This window comes from Engystomops pustulosus, chromosome 10 (assembly GCF_040894005.1).
Source record: "Engystomops pustulosus chromosome 10, aEngPut4.maternal, whole genome shotgun sequence".
Taxonomy (NCBI): domain Eukaryota; kingdom Metazoa; phylum Chordata; class Amphibia; order Anura; family Leptodactylidae; genus Engystomops; species Engystomops pustulosus.
In genome coordinates, this window is record NC_092420.1 from 9,971,545 (window position 1) to 9,993,232 (window position 21,688).

At 45.2% G+C, this 21,688-nt stretch overlaps 1 protein-coding gene and 1 long non-coding RNA gene across 2 annotated transcripts in view; one reads left to right on the plus strand and one right to left on the minus strand.

The window, feature by feature from the left end:
* Positions 1 to 206: 206 nt before the first annotated feature.
* Positions 207 to 21,424, plus strand: PRKAR2A (protein kinase cAMP-dependent type II regulatory subunit alpha). The gene is made up of 11 exons (XM_072128350.1): positions 207 to 748; positions 11,755 to 11,790; positions 12,883 to 12,935; positions 13,266 to 13,349; positions 13,877 to 13,983; positions 14,261 to 14,414; positions 15,771 to 15,872; positions 15,961 to 16,035; positions 16,115 to 16,180; positions 16,601 to 16,739; positions 17,186 to 21,424. Exons 1-11 carry the CDS (start codon positions 478 to 480, stop codon positions 17,317 to 17,319), a joined length of 1,221 nt encoding a protein of 406 aa, XP_071984451.1. The 5' UTR covers positions 207 to 477; the 3' UTR covers positions 17,320 to 21,424.
* Positions 8,721 to 21,688, minus strand: part of LOC140104709 (uncharacterized) — a 127,926-nt gene continuing 114,958 nt past the window's right edge. Inside the window, exon 4 of the long non-coding RNA XR_011850389.1 lies at positions 8,721 to 9,262. This is a non-coding gene — a long non-coding RNA (uncharacterized lncRNA). The remainder of the gene's footprint in view (positions 9,263 to 21,688) is intronic.

Sequence of the window (21,688 nt, forward strand, 5' to 3'; positions counted from 1 at the left end):
CGCTGACGTCAAAGGGGCGGGCCCACGCGCCACCACGTCTCCCCTGCGATTGGTCCGGGGCGGCACACGGCATGCAAATAAATCCCAGCCACGCCCCTTTACCAGCCGAAGAAGAAGAAGGGGGAAAAAAAATAAAACGAGTCCCTGCGGAAGAAATGCTCGTGACGTCAGTGATGCGTCCCTCCCTCTCCTCCAATAGGCCGGCCCCCTTTTCCCGCCCTCCCGCTGCGCGCGCACCCGGGGCCGCTCCACCTCCCTCTTCTGGTAGAGCAGGATCAGTGCGCGCTGCGCTTTGCCGGTCCTAATAGGCTGTGTGTGTGAGGTGAATCCCGGAGCCGCCGCCGCCTCAGCCCCCCCAGCGCTCGGCCGCCGTGCGTGTGTGACAGGGGGGAGGGTGGGGGGTCCACCGCTGAAGGGAGGGCGACACTCGTGTGTCTAGACCCCAGAGCCGGTGACGGAGCTGCCGCCCGGGGGACGATGAGCATCGAGATCCCGCCCGGCCTGACGGAGTTGCTGCAGGGTTACACGGTGGAGGTTCTGCGCCAGAGACCGCACGATCTGGTGGATTTCGCCGTGCACTACTTCACCCGGCTCCAGGAGAAGCGGCTGCACGATGGCGCCGGGGCTGCCGCAGCGCAACGGCCTCACGCCCGCGGGGTCAACTTTGACGGGGAGCCCATGCAGACCGAGTCCAACGGGGACGACGAGCAGGACGAAGACGACGAGGACGATGACTCGGACTTTGAACGTAAGAGGCCGGGGGCTCCTATACCCCCAGACACCTAGGCCCGGGGCGCTGCTGCTGCAGAACCTCACATTAACCCCTGCACTGCAGTCTGATATACACTGACACCTCCCAATATCCATTAACCCTTTCATTCTGACCCCAGTAATTGCCCTCTGATATAACACAGGACTCTCTCACCCATATCACTGCTCTTATTGCCCCCCAAAATCTTCTCACAGACCCCATCATGGTCCCAAGTCACACCCAGAACTATGTAAACCTGCATTTCCCCTTTAAGAACCCCCAATAGATATGTGACTTGATGCCCTGTGCGTAAATCTAATGTGCGTCCTTAAAGGGGTCCTCTAGAAGAGTAAGACCTACCTGGCTGTAGAGGGGGTTGTGTGAAAAGTTGTACCTTGCTCTATCCTGTATGTGCAGTGCATCCGATGTCCTGAGGTGGCGCTGCACTCATATTGGGTACAATATTGGGTTTGACCAGTGTTATGTTTGACAGGAGGTAGATCATAGAGGAGTATCCCTTTAAGAAAATGTCAGTCTGCTTTGGTATCCGCTATGATCACGTTTCTATGGAGATTGGTCACCTTTATAAAGTGGCGGCTGATTGGTGGGATCTCCCGTCACTTTATGATTGATGTAACCCCTTTTGATCCCTAGAGTGAAGGGGTCACACACTGGTGTAGTCTGCGCCACTTGTACTTTTTGCACAGTAATGCCCCTGGCGCCCGTATTTTGGGAGACCCCGAAGTGTATAAGGGCAGCTCTAATACCCCGTGCTGTGCCCGCCTCACCCCCATAGGGGAGGGTGAATTAGATGGATGGATTAGGAGTTAGTAGATATATTTAGTGGTATCAGTATCCGCTCATTTCTGACGGGTTTATGACTCTTTATTACCCGGAAGCTGGCAGCTGGTCAGTACTGGCAGAGTTCATTGAGTTGTAATGAGCGGGCACTGGGGTAATCTGCTCCTGAGCAGGGGCAGTGGTGACTGATCCATCCATCATGGGGCACACGTCCAACCTCTCTGTTAGTGGCCGGACATACCTGGCGTGGGTGCACTAAAGCCTTTGGCCAAATCTCTTGTCTAGTTTGATGGTGCCATACTCCTAAATTCTATCTTTACCTGATTGATTGTATGTCTGGCTACAGGTGGGTGAGGGTCTTGTGGCCTTTAGGAGGGGGATGCTATTAGTTTCACTCCTGATTGACAGCCCTGGCCTATTGCTCCTATAATGTGACAGGGCTGATCTGTATGTCACCAGTGTCATCGCTGGGGGGGAGGGGAGCTCATCAATGCATCCCCCTCTCATGATGTTAACCTGCTCTTTGACGTTGCCAGCAATGATACCATTGTGTGCTTTCATTCTAGCAGATGCATTGATTCATGAATTGTGATGTAGCGGCCCTTGCGCTGGATGAGTGCTGCAGTGTAATTACAGAGATGGGAGTATGGAACATGTAGGACTTGTGGCCTGGTGGATGGGCATTGGACCTATAACTCATGTGTAACTTGTCTTGTGCGCATCAGGGTACAATTACCGGACTGGGTAGTGCAGCAATAGTGAAGCTTACTACAAAACCTACTCTGCAGTCACCCGCGGAGCTCATGTGTTTGGGAGTAGACAAAATCTTCCTTTGTTGGTAGAAGAAAGACAATAGAAAATGCAATTTGGCATCTGATGGTGTGATATATCTAATACGTGTCATATTTCCTATGTCTCTAGGATGTTGTATACAGCGCCACAGCTATCCACTGTATATATGCGGTCTTGTAGCCCGGTAACATTCATAACTGTAGGCTGCAGACATAAGCATAGATTGGTGTTTGGATGCCATACTCTGTCAGCGTGGCATGCTGCTTGGCACATTCATGTTGTGTATGGGCATTGTATTACTCATGCAGGAAATGTGGCTAGCCACTGCTTCCCTTATCATAGCTATTGTCTTCCATAAGTTTTAGGATCTGGACTGAAAAGTTATGCATTACAAGACCTATCAAATCTGTGTAGTGGCCACAATAGGGTTAACCCTATTAACAAGTGTGAATGGGCTCTGAGTTGGTGCCAGGTGTCTTGGCAGCGCAGTGTAATGGTATCTGATAGGACAGGTCACTAATATTCCCTAATATACTGTTATTCAGGCCGGTCTCTTCTATGCTCTATTCTTTGTTGTGGGTCTGATGCCCTCTGCTCATCACCTCTTTGTGATGTGTAACCTCAGCCTCCCAGCCGATTGGCATGTTAATAATTAAAGGGCTTGGCAGCATAATGCCATATGGTAATCTGTAATTATATTTGCCTCTTTACTCCTTCATAATTCCCTTAGATGAAGTGGAATGTGACTTTTCAGCCTTAACCCATAGAGCCCCATCCCCTGTAGAGAAATACTATCTGGATAGATTGCAGATCTAGAGATCCATGCATATCAGTAATACTAGCCGGGATCTATACCTGCTTTGCCCATGGAGTGTGAGAGGAAACCGGAGGACCTGGAGAAAACCCACACAAACACGGAGAGAACATACAAACTGTTTGCAGATGTTGATCCTGGGACTTGAACCCAGGTCCCCAGAGCTGCAAGGTTGTAATGCTAACCACTAAGCCATTGGATAAAGCCTGGTAGCTGGCATACAACGTGGGCATTGACTGCCCTTACAAAGCACATTGGCATTCTGATAACACAACCTCTGAAATCTGGAGTGGCAGAAAGAAGCTGCCAGTGTACAGTTAATAGTGGGACCTTTACTCTGCGTCCTCTGTGGGGCCTATAGGGGAGGACAGGATGTACTGATAAGTATTTAGGTCTGTTCTGTACATTGTGTAAACAGCGCAAGATGGGAATCTGAGGGGTTCAAGTTTACAAAGCAGTAATGTCACGTCTGACGTCTTAAGGGAGACTCATCCCTATCCTGTTCTCTCCACAGTAACCCATGTGTACAGAGTGAACTGACAGTGGTGTCCTCTCACAGGCAGCTCGCTGCTAAAGACCTGGAGTATTCTAGTCTATGCCACATCCATAGGTAGTTTTTCCTGTATTCTATATGATCCTTGCAACCAGACTATTGCTGTGTATGTAGTACTGAGGCTGCTGTAAAGCATATCATTAAATGCTGTTTACTGAGCTCAGGAAAGATGGCCGCCCCCATAAGGTGTGTGTTATTGAGATAAAACATAAGAACACAAGAAAATTGGCAACACATTTCATTTAAGGCAAATGGTTCTACCTAAATGAATGGGTTTTCCTTTGAATTTGCAGGAGGTGATGTTAAGATCTGTGAAGGAGTGTAACTAATTGAGGTCCAGAGGGTTTGGGGAGGCTCTTTAGCTGCTGTGTAGGGGCTTGTGCTTCTTGTGTCATGTCTGTGACATCACTTCTCTAACATAGGTCTTGTAGTATGGTGGTAAATTCATGCACTGCGGAAATATTGGCTCTTTTGTGGCCTTGAAGTAGACAAACCAGAGCTAGCGACACGCAGCCCACAAGCAGAAACCTCTCCTGCATTGACGTCATTGTTTATAGTCCTGACTGTGATGCTCTTTGAGCTGCTTTTGGTTTCTAAGGACTCCATTATGTTATTATTCAGTATGGTGCTGTGTGATGTGACCTCAGATCCCAGCCTGAGCAGTACAAAACTGGAATACATCACCAGTTTAGGGTCGTGGTGCAGATCCTTGGAGTCTGGTTATATTTGATTCTATATGACATTCATCTCCTGGGGAATTGCTGGCTACAGTTCTGTATGGAGCAGGGTAGATACTTACTCCATTCTTCTATGTGCATGAACCTTGGACATTTTCAGGCTATATATAAGGAGGCTTAAATAAAAAAGAAAAATTGCATCCTATACTATATGTATATATCAGCCTGGTCATAAGGGCACACTTTTGGACTTAATTGGGTAAATCGGTGCCTTTAGATATGGTGGCTGTATCTGTAGGCACTTTGCTTTGTAAATTTACAAGGGGAAAATGTAGACATGAGGAGATAATTTGACAGTAAAGTTGTTAGGCCGGGGCAGGTTTTTCCTGTAGGCAATCCGTTTGTGTGCTGCACATCCAGTGCTTCATGCGGTCATACTAGGGCATGTCCCCACTGAACCAATCACCAGCCTCAATGTTGACCTACATACAAACTGCATGGAGTTGTTGTAGTCAGTTATTAGCCAGCGGGAATATGCCCTCAGAGGACGTGCGGCTCCACAAAAGTTTCAGGACTTCAGCAGGGATTGCCAGCAAATCTGTAGAGGAACAGAAAGGCAAGATGCAGTTTTTAAATTCATCTAAACATCGAGAATCCAAGCGGCAATTTGGGAGATGATTAGGGGTTGCTTAGATGTGCTTGACTCCAGTGCCCCACAAGGATTGGAATGGCAGAATATGGCAATAATTTTTTTTACATTTTTTTTTGCATTTCACAAAAGGTACAGAATCTGAATGTGTAGGAAGAACAGAGAATAAAAGTCCCCAACACCTCTTGTGCTCCACACTCCAGTCATTGTGGGATTCAGATGGGATAATGGAAACATTGCTATGGATTATTAATCTAATGTACAGGGACAGAATGAGACTTTTATGGCCGCTCTGGTATTTGCACAACGTCTCGTAGATGTTACACTGTAGCTTTGTTTAGGATCTGTTGACTCTGAGGCTTGGTGTACATTTGCATTAGTGAAGATTACTCTGTGGGCCTGGCCCAGGGCTGCTTTACAAGGCCACGATCACATAGAGGTTCCCCAAAACAAGCTTCACCTCTGAGGATGACTAGTTACTCAGCACAAAGAATGGCAAAATATGTGCTGTTCTGGCGTTCCCGATCTATGAAGTTATAATGACATTGTTGCTGATCATCCATCTGTAGAGCAGCGGAGGCAGAGTTTCCAGCCGTTGGCTCTGTACAGCTGCAGCGGTGGTGGCTTTTGCCAAAAAATGACATGTTCCCGGCAAATTTCCTGAATATAGTAAGTAACGTGTTCATCACCTCCCCCTTATTAGAGTATTTCAATAGAGAGAGAACTGCATGCACAGCTAGGTGCAAGGGTGAAGGATTTATTTTGGTCTTTTTGGCTTCAGTTCCATAAAGTCCATGAAATGATTGTATCCTGAATTTTGTTATCAAAAAGTCCCCTGGGATAGCACAGATTACATTATCTTTACCTTGGTATAAGCTTCATCCTGTGCCCTTCATTGCTGGGTAATTAACTGGCAAAATGGGCAAGGACAATCTGTAGCATAAATCTAGATGTTGTAGGGGGAGAGTGCAGCATTATGTGTGTGTGTGCACAATATATATTTTTATTTTATATTCCGTATTCATCATGTAAAAATTTAGAAAGAATGATGCGAGTGATTAGTGTGTAAACATTCAGCCATAGACAATAATGAGGATTAAAGGGGTGTTCCCACAGGATATTCCATAAATATCTAACAGATGCAGTTCTCAAGGGACCTTTCCCATCTGATGAGGTGACAGAAGGAATAAATGGAGAGGAGGCTACATGTGTCTGTAGATCTCAGTTTGCTGCTATAGGAGTAACAGAAGCATGCTCAGATGTCCGTCACCGGCTAAGGTGAGAATAGCCCTAACTGGGTCCTGTTTATCACCTACTCACAGGTTATTACAATGGTCGCTTGGTTCTGAAAGCAGTGCCACCCTTACACATAGGGTGTTTATGGTATTGCAGCTGACTGGTGCTAGGCTGCTATACCAGACACAACCTGTGCACAGATGTAGCACCCATGCTCTTTCTGATCCGTATTGTATGTGTACGGAGAGAACTGGCCGCCTGCAGCAATCTTGTGTGTCTTTGAATATCTGATGACTGCTTTTACTTACTGTGAGCATTATCTAGAATTCTGCAGGAATCATGATGATTACATTCACTTCCCCCATTGACTGTGTAAAAGCTCCAGTACATGACCTCGGCTCCAGCATAGCCGTGCACAGAGCTCACTGCTGGCCATATGACTGATCATTGGCATGTTGACTGTATTTATGTGAGATGAGGAGCTGTCAGATGCCTCTTCTCCTTTAAAGGGAAGGGGGGGTCTCCAAAGTTTCCAGGTTATCCTGTGTCCACAGGAGATGGGGGATAACATGCTTATACGTGGGGATTTGACTGCTTGGGCCATATATATCGATTGTGAGAATGTGGTCAGACATGTATCCTGCAGCTCAGCAGTGCCATAGCGAGAAAATAGTGCAACATAAAGCATGCTTGATGTGTAGCTCCATTAATTTCATGGAATGGTACCCCTGTTTTCACAATTGGTGCAGATCCCTGCAGTCTGTTTAATCCCCACCAGTCAGCCTGTTACTCCCTATCCTGTGGGTAAACCCTCTTTAAATAAAGCAAAGCTGAGCTTGTATCCTGACCATGTTGGGAGTAAGGCTGTCTATACTAGCTGGGTATACTGAGATTTGTAGCTGTGGTTGGAGACCGCTGTTCTATATGGGCTCCTGAAATGTAAGCCCAACGTGATCCAAAAAAAAGTGAAAACAAATGTCCTCCAGCATATTGCCTCCCTCACCTTCTGTACCCTGGCTGTTCTCCAGAGATAAGATGTATAAAGTGAGGAGCTGTGACGGGTGGCAGCTGAGGTGGCATATGCCACTTCAGTATGTGAGTCTCTACCATGTTGTAGCTTTAGTTACTTGAGAAAATCTGTACAAATGAGGCCGGGTCCATCCCAGCAGCGCTTCTGCCTCCCCATGACAACCGGGTGTTTGTGCAGGCCAAGACAAATATTGACCTAAAATTGGGTTTCTCTACATTGGACAATCTACATCTATAAAGTTTAGGAGGTCACATGGGAAGATAAGACAGATGTTCCTGTTTAAAGGGCTATTCTGTTTGTGGTGAAATTGCTAGAATAAGCTATTACCCCTAGACAGGCGGTCAGCGGCTACAGCAACACACTGTTGGCCTGTGAATTTGGTGATCCCTGCCAGTTTGGTAGAAATCATCATATAATAGTATGCCGTCTCTTGCTTTATTGGACTACTCCTTTACTACGCAAATTGAAAGTCTCTCTGCAATTTGTCATGCTTTTGTGCATTTATTTTAATTGGTTTCTAATTATGCAAATTTCTTTCACTAAAAAGTTCTATCTAACAAAGATGCATCACTTGTAGACATTTAAGATGAAGATGATGTTTTTGGTTGTTGTATGGTTGCCTCAGCAAGAACCAAGTATGATACCTTCATCTCAGCAGCCCGTATAGACCTCAACTATAGTCTCTTCAAAGCATTCATTTATCCTGTATTATAGCCCAGAGCTGCATTCACTATTCTGCTGCTGGTGCAGTCACTGTGTACAGACATGACATTACTTATCCTGTACTGATCCTGGGTTACATCCTGTATTATACCCCAAGAGCTGCACTCACTATTCTGCTGCAGGTGCAGTCACTGTGTACATACATGACATTACTTATCCTGTACTGATCCCGAGTTACATCCTGTATTATACTCCAGAGCTGCACTCACTATTCTGCTGCTGGTGCAGTCACTGTGTACATACATGACATTACTTATCCTGTACTGATCCTGAGTTACATCCTGTATTATACTCCAGAGCTGCACTCACTATTCTGCTGCTGGTGCAGTCACTGTGTACATACATGACATTACTTATCCTGTACTGATCCTGAGTTACATCCTGTATTATACTCCAGAGCTGCACTCACTATTCTGCTGCTGATGCAGTCACTGTGTACATACATGACATTACTTATCCTGTACTGATCCTGAGTTACATCCAGTATTATACCCCAGAGCTGCACTCACTATTCTGCTGCTGGTGCAGTCACTGTGTACATACATGACATTACTTATCCTGTACTGATCCTGAGTTACATCCTGTATTATACCCCAGAGCTGCACTCACTATTCTGCTGCTGGTGCAGTCACTGTGTACATACATGACATTACTTATCCTGTACTGACCCTGAGTTGCATCCTGTATTATATCGCAGAGCTGCACTCACTGTTTTGCTAGTGGCATTACTGTATTTAAATATTTGTTTCTAAAATGTAGTAAAAGTGTGTCCATACTTGGCCAGCCGTAGCACATGGGGAAATTGATGTATCTGTAGCTGCATTAACTGTCCCCAGTGGGTAGGTTTCTGTGGTTGCACATCTGTACAATTGCTATGAGTTTCCTTTTTCTTTGTAATTCAGAGGTGAATGCCGGGGTGTACACGTACAGTATAAATTGATATGGTGCAGGCCACTGTGAAGCGTTTTTGTAAAACCCTTTCCACTTCTCTATGATAGAGCAGCATAGCCACCGGCCAATCTGTCTGTCCCATGTGACCATGGCCTTAATTAATTTTTAAAAAATGTCTCCTCTTCTGAATATTTTATATTTTGCCCTGGTGGAATTGTCTCAGGAAACGTCAGTCATTGCTGCTCCTCTCCCTTCATGTGAATGACTCATTAGCTTTAAATGGTGCAATTACATCTTCACTTTCTTCATTCTTTCCCGTCTCACGGTTGTGTCAAACATGTTATTCTGTGAGGAACAAAGAACATGGAACATTAATTCTGACCTGTAAAACATTGATTGCTCCAGTAAAGGTGCGGTGGATCCCTCCGTTACTTGTCATGTCAGCCGGCTCATGGCTTTTATTATAATATCCTGTATTTCACCCTGAAGGGATCTCTCCCGAGTCCTGTTCTCCTGATACCCCGGCCACCCATCAGCCCATGTATGGTTGTGATCTGTGTTGTCTCCTGGTTTATGGTTGTATTTCTCTCCAGATGGTAGCTGGGAAACATGTTGTAATCATATTAGTATAATTTAATAGACCAAATCTGATATAAAGGTGGGTAAGTGATTGAAATGTGTAGGTTTATGGCGGACCATAGCTTTCCTACAGTCCCATTCTATCCCTTGTGGTGTTGAAGGGTCCTTTTAAGTTGTGTTCAAATGTGGCAAATTTGTAACAGAAATATCTTTTTTTTTTGGGTTCTTCTGAAAATCCATTCACATGTGGCGCTAATTTTCAGTACAATTTTAGAAGGGTCTTTTCTTCACATGTCCATAGAGTTTATCCTTATTACCTGCAGGGGAGAGGGTTGCATAGTAGAACCACAAGCAGAGGGCCCCAAAAATAATAGCTGGGTCATAATGTCACAGATTCTGTATCGGTGCGATGATCTGCGGCTGACCCCGCTTTAGTGCAATGTTCTGTTTGCTTTTTGCAGTACAAAGCCTACACACAGCCCCCTGCTCAGTATATAAGGGAAGGGTCTTGGCTGCAGTGTTGCTGGCCTTAGATGGTCAGAAATACCTTCATCCCTCGACGCTATGTGCTTATTCTGTACAAGGGGAAACCCCTCATACTTGACGCGTGGTGGGTGCTCAGGGATCCCAGGCAAACAACTTGAGGCATCTACAAGAATGGAGGTGTAGATCCTGTTTTTTTTTTTTTTTTTTTTTTTATTCCTTGCTAAAATGCATTAAATTCCATTACTGCAAGTGACCTCCGCAGGATATTTAGTCTAGAATAAAACTGTGGTTTAAAAGGACCTGTCAACCTAAAAAAACCTACTTAAAAAGGAAGCAGCTCCTAGCGCTATTGTTTTTTATAGCAGTGTTAAACTGCTAGCTTATAGCGGTCTGGCGTATTCATGAGTAATGAAGGGGTGGTCCGAGGAGGCTGTGACTGCTGCATGAAGCCGGGCAGTCATCGTTGGCCTATGGCACAGGAGGCGCGGTGGGTGGGCGTTCCGGGGAAGGAGAAGCGCCTCAGACCGCGCCCATCATGAATACGCCCCACCGGCGAGAGCCTGGTCTGGCGTTCCTAGAGTACCGTGCTGCAGTGTCCGCTAGCGGATGGTTCAGATAAAGCTAGTAGTTTAACACTGCTAAAAATGCAATGGCTCTAGGAGCTACTTACATTAGAGACCCTTGCGTGCAAATTAACCTACCCCAAATAAAGACTTATTTAAAAACTATGATTAAAAAGCATTGCCCTTATTCCTAAATGGCTCCTTTCCATGGCTGCAATGTAAAATAATCAGTTTCTAAACTTATATGTAACTTACCTGAGGTGAGCCCAATTCAGCCCTGAGTAGTCACGGGTTACATGCAATGCTCTGCCTCCTTGCTTCTGATTGACAGGTTTTCCTTCTACGGAACATGCTGCTATGTGAAACTTTGAGACGCCGCTCTGTTACATTGTTGGCCACGTCATGGGACCAGGTTGATGTCATATAAGGTCCTGTTACATACATGGGTTAGGCCGTGCAAATGTATCTGATCACATGAATTTACAGCATCCATGGAGGATGTTAAGGACTAGAAGTCAATGGAGGTTGATGTGATTTCATGTGATAAGATGCATACATGGGCAGATGTTGCAAACATGACTGGGTAAAGGATGTTAGATGACATCGCCCTAATCACATGCCCTGCCAAGAGTCATGGGGCAAGGGGGGGGTGTAGAAGAGAGGGGTGGCCCAGCAGGACACGCTCCCTCTGCCAGTGAATATAAGGCCGGCGGTACACGTGGCGTTTTGAACCCGTTTTTGGGCAGTTTTTAAGCAGTCGTTAATAAACGCATCTGTTTTGACCGGTTTTACCAATTATCTTAATTAAAACATTTCAAAAACAGATGCGTTTTCAAAAAACGCATGTGGTTTTTAACGGGCTGCCTAAAAACGGCCCAAAAACGGGTTCTAAACGCCACGTGTGCAGCCGGCCTTATATTCACTGGCAGAGGGAGCGTGTCCTGCTGGGCCACCCCTCTCTTCTACACCTTCCTGTGTGTGTGTGTAGATGTAGGCTACAGTGTATTATTTTCCACATTAACATGGTATCAAATGCAATTGTAATTAAGCAATTAGCATACTGAATTCCGTCGCTAACTGTATATGTGAAAATGTGGTGACAGGTTCCCTTTAAGCTGTATCTTGTGTCATGTGACTCCTATGTAGGATCTGTAAGCTTGTCCCACCTGTGTTGCTCTGTGGTTCTTATCACTGTGTTTTGTTTTGCAGCTCCGGTCATAAATCGATACAGTAGAAGAGTATCAGGTGAGTGACTTCTATATACAGTCTGTATAACCGTCATCGAGTGGTGTTGTAATGTGACGCTATGGAGGAGGTCCAGGGTCGGATACAGAATGCATTATTGGCTATTTAAGCAAAAAAGTGTCCATAGAGTAGTTGTTTACTGTCAGGTTGTGCGGTCCAACATCAGCGACCCCACAGAAAAGAGGAAGCAGGCAGCGATATTATGTTTAGGGGTCAGACCTTCCATGAGCGAAAGATCAGCTGCAATGACTTGGTTCATCCACTACGCTGAGAATAGAGCTGTCTGTATAAACTGTTCTAGATCTGTGGGGGTACTGGGTGTGGCACTCCACCAATCTGATATTGAGTATCTACACTATGGAAGTTCTGGAGTCGCCCTTTATGGGTTGGAGTTGGAACTGTCTTTGTGAAGCTCAGTCTCTTCCAGTTCTATTCTGACCTTGCTGAAGTTATAGTTTCTTGGCTCTCAAGGCTGATACAAAAGAAAAAATATCATTTTGTTCTGTAGCTGCAGAATCCTGAGGTTGTGATAACAACTGAGTGACCTTCCATTCCTCCAAGGCCTCTGATAAAAATGGGCATTGCATGCCTATGAAAGACAGGAGCTTTCCATGCTCATTAATGGAGAGCGCTCCTAGCAGCGGCTTGTTAGTGCGAGATCTGTTGCGTTTTATTGCACGTTACTTCACCATCTCGTCTAAGAGATCTCCCAATTACAGTTCTGTGCTAATGAAGAGCTGTACACATGGATGGGGCATGGCAGAGCTCCTGCTGCGCAGCAAGACCCAGCATGTGCTTAAGTAACAGGAACAGGCACATCTGGAAAGCCACAGGATAAGCTATCCGTGCAGTACAGATCTGCATCCTCCACTTGTGCATGTAGTGCCAGCTATGTCTGTAGTGCGCATGGCCAGTTTACCCTATAGACAAACACATTAGCATGGGCCACCCATATACACACGGATTTGATTCCTGGTGGTGCCAGATAGCTTCGCCTCTTTACTTGGGAGCACTAATAAAAGTCATTTTGATATAAATGTGTAAGCTGCACTATGTTATAGATGTAAGAACAAATTTGTTTCCTTCCTCTAGTTTGTGCAGAAGCCTTTAACCCAGATGAAGATGAGGAAGACTCAGAACCTCGGGTAAGTACCTTTAATGGGTCTTTCCATAATGATCAATTAGGCAAAGAGTATCTGGACCCCCCTGATAATATAATAAGGGTCCCACAATCGGCTTTGTGAAAAAACCAGTAGGGCACGTGCATGTCCAGCAGTCATTTCATTCTGTGTAATGGACACAGCGTTCTATTATTGCGCCTCAACTAGTCATATTCGCATAGGACGAAACACGGGGACTCTCAGCAGCCACATCTACAGTGTGCAAGCACTTACTACAAATCTAGGTGGTCTTCCGTGTGTTGCAGGAGATCACTCGAGAATTTACACATTTTATTTCTTTTACCTGCTTTTTAGGTAGTTCACCCGAAGACAGATGAGCAGAGATGTAGATTACAGGAGGCCTGTAAAGATATTCTTATTTTTAAAAACCTTGACCAGGTAAGATTACATATGTACATCATGGTGCAGCGAGCCTCTTCTGTTGTCATCCGCTGTGCACGATATAGCTTCTGCAATGCTATGATTGCGCTAAAAGCCACACAATCTTTGCTCTCGCTCACATAACATCTAAGGATCATGGAAACTGCTATCTTGAAGGCTAAAAAGATAACGGGTACTATGGGTGTTCAGGGTATATAGATAACGGTGGATATATTTATATCACTAGTCAATAGCCACTGCAGTGGGTGGATAAGTGTGACCCTGCTGTACGTTCGCTGGACTTGTATTTGGAGAACTTCTTAACTCCGTGTAAAAATCTTTAGGGTTGCAGCACCCTTATTTTATGGTATGTATCAATCTGCTGCAACATCCATTAGTCGTGCTTGCAGACTTTCTGCAGGTTTAACTCTTTGCATCATGCAAAGGTTAAGGTAGATTCTTCCGTAACATAAAATTTCAGTGTGTGTGAAACCTCTGTATAGAATGTGTCTTTCTTCCTAACATAGATTAATCTTGTGTTATAGGAACAGCTTTCTCAGGTTCTTGATGCAATGTTTGAGCGAAGAGTAGAACCTCAGGAACATGTTATCGACCAGGGAGATGATGGGGATAACTTCTATGTGATTGAACGGTAAGCGATCCATGTGCTGAAGTGTTGTCATTCATGAATTTCTATATCTTAACAGTCACTGCATGTGCGAAGAAGCCTTTCAGTGCACATGCTACTCGTGTCTATGCCCCCACAATGTGCCAGGAGTCGTCATCGTAGATTTGTTTCACTGCGTGGGAAAGCTTAGTCTGTTGTATTGTTTAGAAGCCACGGGCTGTAACCTCATTGTGCCTTATGCATTTTGGCATGTAATTGATACTTGTTATATTTGTTGATATTAATCTACTTTTCCTTCCAGGGGGCTGTATGACATTTTTGTAGCTAGAGACGGACAGTCCCGCTGCGTTGGCAGATACGATAATCACGGCAGTTTCGGTGAGCTGGCCTTGATGTACAACACTCCTAGGGCTGCGACTATTGTAGCCACAACTGACGGTGCACTGTGGGGACTGGTAAGTAAAGTGATGGTGGTGGGGGCTTCTAAACTTTACCCGCCCTGTGTCTGTGATCATCTTATCTGGTGGATTTGCTGCACATCTCATCTGTATGACTGTATTCTGAGCAATCAATGTTATCACTAAAAGTGAAAGCCAAAAAAAGTCTGAGAGGAAGTTGTTGTACAGATATGGGGGGTGGGGGGGGGGGGTGAAGAAATTAAAGGACTTCTACCGCCAGGATGAAGGCGTGTATGCAAATGAACCTGAGGGTCTCCAGGCTTCATTGACACCTATGGAGCCTGGAGCCTCTCTAATTTGCAAACAGGCCTTCATTCTGGTGGTAGATGCCCTTAAAAGCACATGGGGTTAATAAAGTTTGTGAACCACACAGTTTACTGTTCTACATTACGGTCGGTGGCATCTGTTTTCAGTGCCACATTCACTTATTCTGGACAGACCAGGGGAGAAAACTGAATGAAAGTAGTCTAAAGGGTCTCTTGGCTCCCTGTATAATACATAATACAATTGGCAAACAAACATGACTTCACTGATGGCAGTAGGGTCTCCTGACTCTATGGCTGACAAGTCTGCATTGTCTCAGTTCAGTAATCTTGGTGAATGTCTCATTGTGTGCCCCAAGCAGCCATATTGCTTTCTTCCTCACTCACTGTTTACTATTGGTGCGGTTTGTGTTCTACAAATGAGCTCCTCAGTTTTTAATCCATACTACACGTAAAGGAACCTGTCACCAGCAATGTCATTTTAGCTGTTGTCGGGTTCCAATAGCCTATGCTATGCTCATTTTAAAAATGTCTTTTAATAAAGATTTAATAATAATTTCACACGCTGCTGTCGGGGAGCTGGTAATGTAAATCAAACTTCTGTAAACTACTGAAATCAGATTTTTGAAATCAGAATAGCGAAAAATGACATTCCTGATGATGGGTTCCCTTTAAGCCACATAACTATTGAGGGCTTTTACTTTATGGCCAGAACCTTTAAGGTGGTCACTCCCACCTGGACACTTCCTGAATATTCCACGGTCTGTGGCTGCAGAGAGAAGTGTTCTGCCGGTCCTAGCGTCAGCAGTGTAATATGCATACACGTGCGCTCGCTTTTAAATGACAGTAATCATTGTCACATGCTCCCCTCTTTATTTGCCACACGTAGAACACGAGTTGCACAATCTGCAATTAAACAGCGCCTCCTAGTGGATAACACTTTGCATTACACTTGTTGTGCCAGAAGTAATTTTACCCTGCTAACAGGATGGAGGGATTGCACAGAATATTACATTAGGCACGGGACAATTTGATCTGTCCCAAATACGATTAGTTCTGAATGCATATTTTATTTCTTTTCACTCCTCAGGATCGAGTCACTTTCAGAAGAATAATTCTGAAAAACAATGCCAAAAAGAGGAAAATGTACGAGATCTTTGTAGAATCTGTCCCCATTCTAAAGTCATTAGAGGTGAGGCCCGGCCATTGTTGTGTATGCTGCAGAAAGAATCCTTTCCCCTTTGTCTACATTGATATATTTTTTTTTTTTTTTCTTCCAGCCTTCCGAACGAATGAAAATTGTTGATGTAATTGGTGAGAAGAATTATAAAGATGGAGACCGCATCATTGCACAGGTGAGCGCTGCCCGTCCCTGCACCCACAGAGCTGGCTACAAGACTGTGGTCTTTGACAATTATGCATTTTATCTTTTAGGGTGATAAGGCGGACTGCTTCTACATTGTTGAGTCAGGAGAAGTAAAAATTATGATGAAAAGCAAGGTAATTGATGGAGGGGATTCACGGTACAAGGCCCTTGCTGACCACTGCTGGCTATGGTAGAAGGGTGTCAGGACACACAGGACATGGCAGCTGGCTGTGTATAGGAGGGGGGAGGGGGGTTTAGTCACAAACTGTAGAGGCTGCCTGTTTGTGAACAAAGCTTGATGTACTGTACATAGGACCCGTCCTCTGCAGTGGATTTGGGGTGGTGAGGACGACTTGCATGTTAGCAATGTCTCAATTGTTCATATATACCACACATTGTAGGCAGAATTCATGTATGTAGAGGCCTGGGGTGTTCATCCACCCATCAAGCAGAATTGTGGAATATAATACAACACGGTCAGAGAATGATGCCAGGACGGCAGCTTCAGTCATGCTGTGATGAAGATTTTAAACCGTTTTCTTCTTCTCTCCTAGACAAAGAGCGGCCAAGAAAGCAACCAAGAGGTGGAGATCACTCGGTGTAAGAGAGGACAGTATTTTGGAGAACTTGCTCTTGTTACCAACAAGCCCCGAGCTGCCTCTGCATACGCTGTAGAAGACGTCAAGTGTTTAGGTAAGAACTAGAACAGTGGGATGTTTTGCCATTAACCCTTCTATAAGTTGTAAATTTTAAAATGAAGGGCGTCGCTCAGGAGAAATGTCTAAGCGAGGGTTCTGATGTTTACATGGAGTATAGCGCCTCCTGGTGTTCGGTGTATAGCACATTCAAATGGTGATGTTTATATGCTGCTGCATTGTGTGCCCCACTAACAAATCAAGTGCACAGAAGCCTGCAGTGTGTATTCTAGATGTAAACGTGTGGGCCGGGCAGTGGTGTACAGCGCAGTAGTATAACGGGGATGTGGCTACTGACAGTCATGTACAGATCACTCTGCGCTAATGACATGTGATCACAGGGTCTACAGGTTTCATCTTCTCCCTCCTGCCATAATGCACCCGATCCCAGGGAACATATTACTTTCTTGCTTCTACTGATGGTGTGTTCTCTGCTCTCCTCAGTTATGGATGTGCAAGCCTTTGAGCGATTGCTGGGCCCCTGCATGGACATTATGAAGAGGAACATCACACATTACGAGGAGCAGCTGGTGGCGTTATTTGGTTCTAGTATGGACCTCCGAGATCCAGGAAAGTAGGCACCGTGTGACCTCAGTGCCTTCTCTGTTCAAGACACAGACAAGCCTCCTGTCAGCTATACAACACAAGGGACAATGAGCGCCACCATGGGGCAGTCACCGCTGCTGTCGTCTTGGGCATTTTTTTCTTTTCTTTTTTTTTTTATTATTTTAGGAAATAAATTACAAATGGAAGAGTCCAGCGCCAGAGGCCGAGGAAGAGATCCCGCCTGTGTGATCACTTTGCTGCTGAGATCCCGTTATTAGACAGTCTATCTATGTGCCTTTTATAAGAAAAATACGAGAAAGTTACTGCCCGTCCCCTGCGCTAGATCCGCCCGTGCTTAGCTGTCTGGTTTTCTAGAAGCCCCCTAGGTCTCCCACCCTCCAGCCCCCTTGTCCACTCTTGTCGTGACTTTACCCGTCCTTTGTATTGGCCCCTGATGGTAAATGCTGAAATGATCACATTGTACTTTCACTTTTTTTTTTTTCCCTTGATCACTTTAATTTGTTTTGAGATTTTTAGATCTATTCAGTCCTTATTTTAGCAAATGTTTATGGGTCACAACTATTCATGCCTGATCCATAGCCCATAGAAAACTAGTTTATATGTATTTCTATAGTCTGCAATGACCTCTGTTAGCTCAGTCTATGGGGATTGTCTGATAGTGACCTGTGAGCATTCTGCTGCCTGATTGGGTGTTGGTGTCAGCAGGTGGGGACCTCTCTCTTCATCCCTCCGGGGGTCGTGTGCCGGTTTTAGAACTCTTTTAGCTTGATAATATTTATTATAGTCAGAATGGTAACTTCTCGCCCCAGTCTTAATAAGTTCCACGTTTTATCCAGCAGGAGGGGTCTCTTGGCCTCCTCTGCAGTCCTCATAGATCCCCCTTTGGTCAGATATTTAGCTTTATAATCAGTGTGTCCCCCACCTCTCATCCATGGCTGCTGCTCCTCTAGAAGAGGTTAGTTGTGCTTTTGGGTTGCGGCTTAGGTACTGAGTAGTCACTCCATTCATACCACAGTGTTTGCTGTCTCCTATAGGTGACCATTACAAGCACAGTACAGGGGGCGTGCTTCCAAAAGTGAAATTTAGAGTCCTATCCCACTCTTTGGTGGGATTGCGACTCCGCTGCCTAACTGCATTTTGCAATCCTCCCCCTAGTGCCTTATGCAGACTCTTACAAGCCTCTCCGTTCCTGTTTGAGGATGTAATATAAATGGCAACTGAGAGCCAGTTCTATCTTGTGCATGTAGTCCTGCAGCTTAGGACCCCTCCATCCACCGTCCAGGAGGTACATAGTGAACATAGGCTGTACCATGTTGTTAAATGGGAGTAGGGAAATTATGGTATCCTCCGGCCTGTCCAGTCCATAATTTTGGTGTGAACGGTTCCACAGATCAGATAGACATAAAACTTACTGTCCTCTGCTGTGTAATGTAGACTGTGATCCATAGATAATCCAGCAGTCAGATATACCTCATCAATAACTTAAAGGAACACTCCATAAGACCTTTCCTGCACTAGGGGCGGGTCTGTATTATGTCCCACCCTCATTTGCCCTGCAGCAGGCACAATGTACCCTGTAACCCCTGACATTCCCTCTCAGTGTACGATGCAGCCCCCTTCCCCGTCACTATCTGCTTGTGATCTATCAGGGGGACACGACGGCTACGGAAACAACAGAGGTCAATAGGGAGAACTCAGCAGCAAAGTGTCTCCGGAGGGCATCAGCCTGTTCCTGCTTGTAGTCTTGCCGTCGGTGAATGGAGCTTTCTACCCCGCCGCCCCCCCCCCCCCTCCCACCTCCGCCCTCTTCTGGGGTCACAAGTGTCCTCGCCGACCATAGTCCTGTTTTTAACGTCACTGCACAGATTTCACATTTTAACAAATTTAATATATAAAGGTTTTTTCTTTTTCTCTCGTTGAAACACGAAAAGTGCACAAAAAAGAAAAAAAAAGTAAAAAAAAAACAAAAAACCACAACTCTGAATGTCACCGTTCATTCTTCTCCCATTTCCAGATAAACTTGTAGTTTTTGTTATAGACATGTGTATGTAAACCGTTTTTTGCCAAAATGGGTTGTTTTATTATTATTTTTTTTAATTTCCAAATTTTTTGAGTTGAAATTCCTCACTTCCTCCCCAGCGCCCGCAGTGCTGTTCTCCTGTGTTCTGCTGGGGGGCGCTCTCTCCTCCATGTTTCTTTCTCCTTGAGGCCTTCCTTTTTGGTTATAGTTCACACTTACAGGGCTATAGATATATATATATGGACGGACGGCCCGAGTCTCGCGCATTGCGTAATCTAGTGTGCGTTTTATGGGAAAAAAAACAAAAATAAAGAAAAGTGAAAATGCACTAATCTATTTTTATCCCCCCGTTTGCTTTTACCAACACACGACTGACTCTCTGCCTAAAAGAAGCTACCTCAAGGTGTTACGTGCTCTGCAGATTTCTGTCACCTGTGATCGCGCCCCACGTGTTACTACTGCTCATCTTTGTGTTGCGGCGTCGCCGTCATTAGAGCGCGGCGGGGGCCGCCATCTTGTTTGTTGCACCAGTATTCATGGGGGGGATCCTCACCAGGGGTTGTCTAGTAATGGAAAAACATGGCCGCTTTCTTCCAATGCTCTTGGGGAGTATTGTAGCTATATGGATCTGAGCTGCAGTACCAGGCATGACCTGCCTATAGGTGTGGCGCTGTGTCTGGAAGGTTTTCCTAATGCTAAATCATGCAGCAAAATTTACCATTAAAATCCATCCTGATAAACCAGGGACATTACTCATAGATCCAGGCACCGGGACTGTGCAATCTTCTTATACTTGTTATCCTGGATTTCCTTGCTTCTAAAATATGCTAATGAACCAGAAGGGTCTTGCTAGAACACCTCTGAGTCTCAGCTTCACAGGGTGTTACACGGTCTCTCCTTCAGCCCTTCCCTCTCCATTTTCCTGATGAATAACCAGCACAGAGGGGTTCTAGTAACTGGTTAAGTCAGTTTTTATTTTTATTATTTTTTGGAAGGTTACCACAGTCCTGGTGCCTGGATGTATGAGTAATGTCCCTGGTTTATCAGGACGGATTTTCATGGTCCGGACATGTGTAGTGGTATCGGCTATAGACAAGTGAAGGCTGCAGAGTTCTGCCTTTAAGGGGTTGTCCACTTAGAGAAAATAATTGATGACTGATCCCTGGTCATGTGATATAACAAGCAGAAGCTTTTGACATTACAAAGTAATCAGAACTGTGATATAAAGAGCTGTGTGATGTCACATGACCAGGGACAGAAATGCCTGTACAATGACAGCAAGCAGAGATCTAGAAAACCTGAGGAATTGATAAAGTGTATTGGAAAATTTATATTGTTTATGTAATAGAAAAGTTGCGCAATTACTTGCTGAAAGTGGAAAACCCCTTTAATGGGGGCCAAACATGGATGACTACTCTTCACCCCCTGATTGGCCTCAGGTCAGACCTGAAGAGACCAGAAAGTGTAGGGTTTTTGTTTTATTTTTACAGTGAGCGATTTCCCCCCCTCCCCCTTTCCTTTGCCCTTCAGATAAAGTTTTGTGTCTGACCATGTGGTTTAGTTTCCCTGCCGAGTGATTGGCTCCACAATGTCTGCGCATTAGGGGGTGGAATGGATGCCGACCCCATCATTGGTCCGTCCTGGTGCCAACGATTCTTATCCCTCCCACAAAATGGCCGCCCCCGTGTACGTGACAGATCCACTTTTTAAAAGATGCTGTTTTTTTTTGGTCCTTTTCACTCCAACAGTATTTACTAGAGAAAGGAGAGAAGTTAGCGACATCCATCAGTATTGAACTTCCCGCGCAGTCACATGACCCGCGCCTTTCCTTCCGATTTTACGTTTTGTTAATAAACGGTGAAATTCTTTATCGAGACGTCTTGTACATAGTCTTATTCAGCTCCTCCGCTCTTTTCTACTCACAGCTGCAGCCCTCGGCACAGTGTGACACATTCTGAATTATTCTTCTTTTTTTTTTTTGGGGATATTAGAAAAGGGGTGAGGTCGCTCGGCTCCGCGTATAGCTGTCCGCCATTTTCTGACACGTTTGAGTATGCAATGTTTGATTATTAAAATAAAGCAAGATGACAATTAAAGGGTTTGTGCGTCATCCCTCTGCCTCTTAACCCTTTCACTGCTGAGAGGAGCTTGTACTGAGGTCACCAGATCCCCCACCGATCACCTAGAAATCCCAAAACACTGGAAACCAAAATGGCAGAGAAGCCACAGACAAGACCCAAAAACTGAACAGGGACAAGTAACTGCTGACTGGTCAAGTGGTGACACAGATTTTCTGGTGGTTACACAGCCCAATGTTGGTGAGATGAGGGAGGAGCGCCCATGCTGACCCCTGACCACTG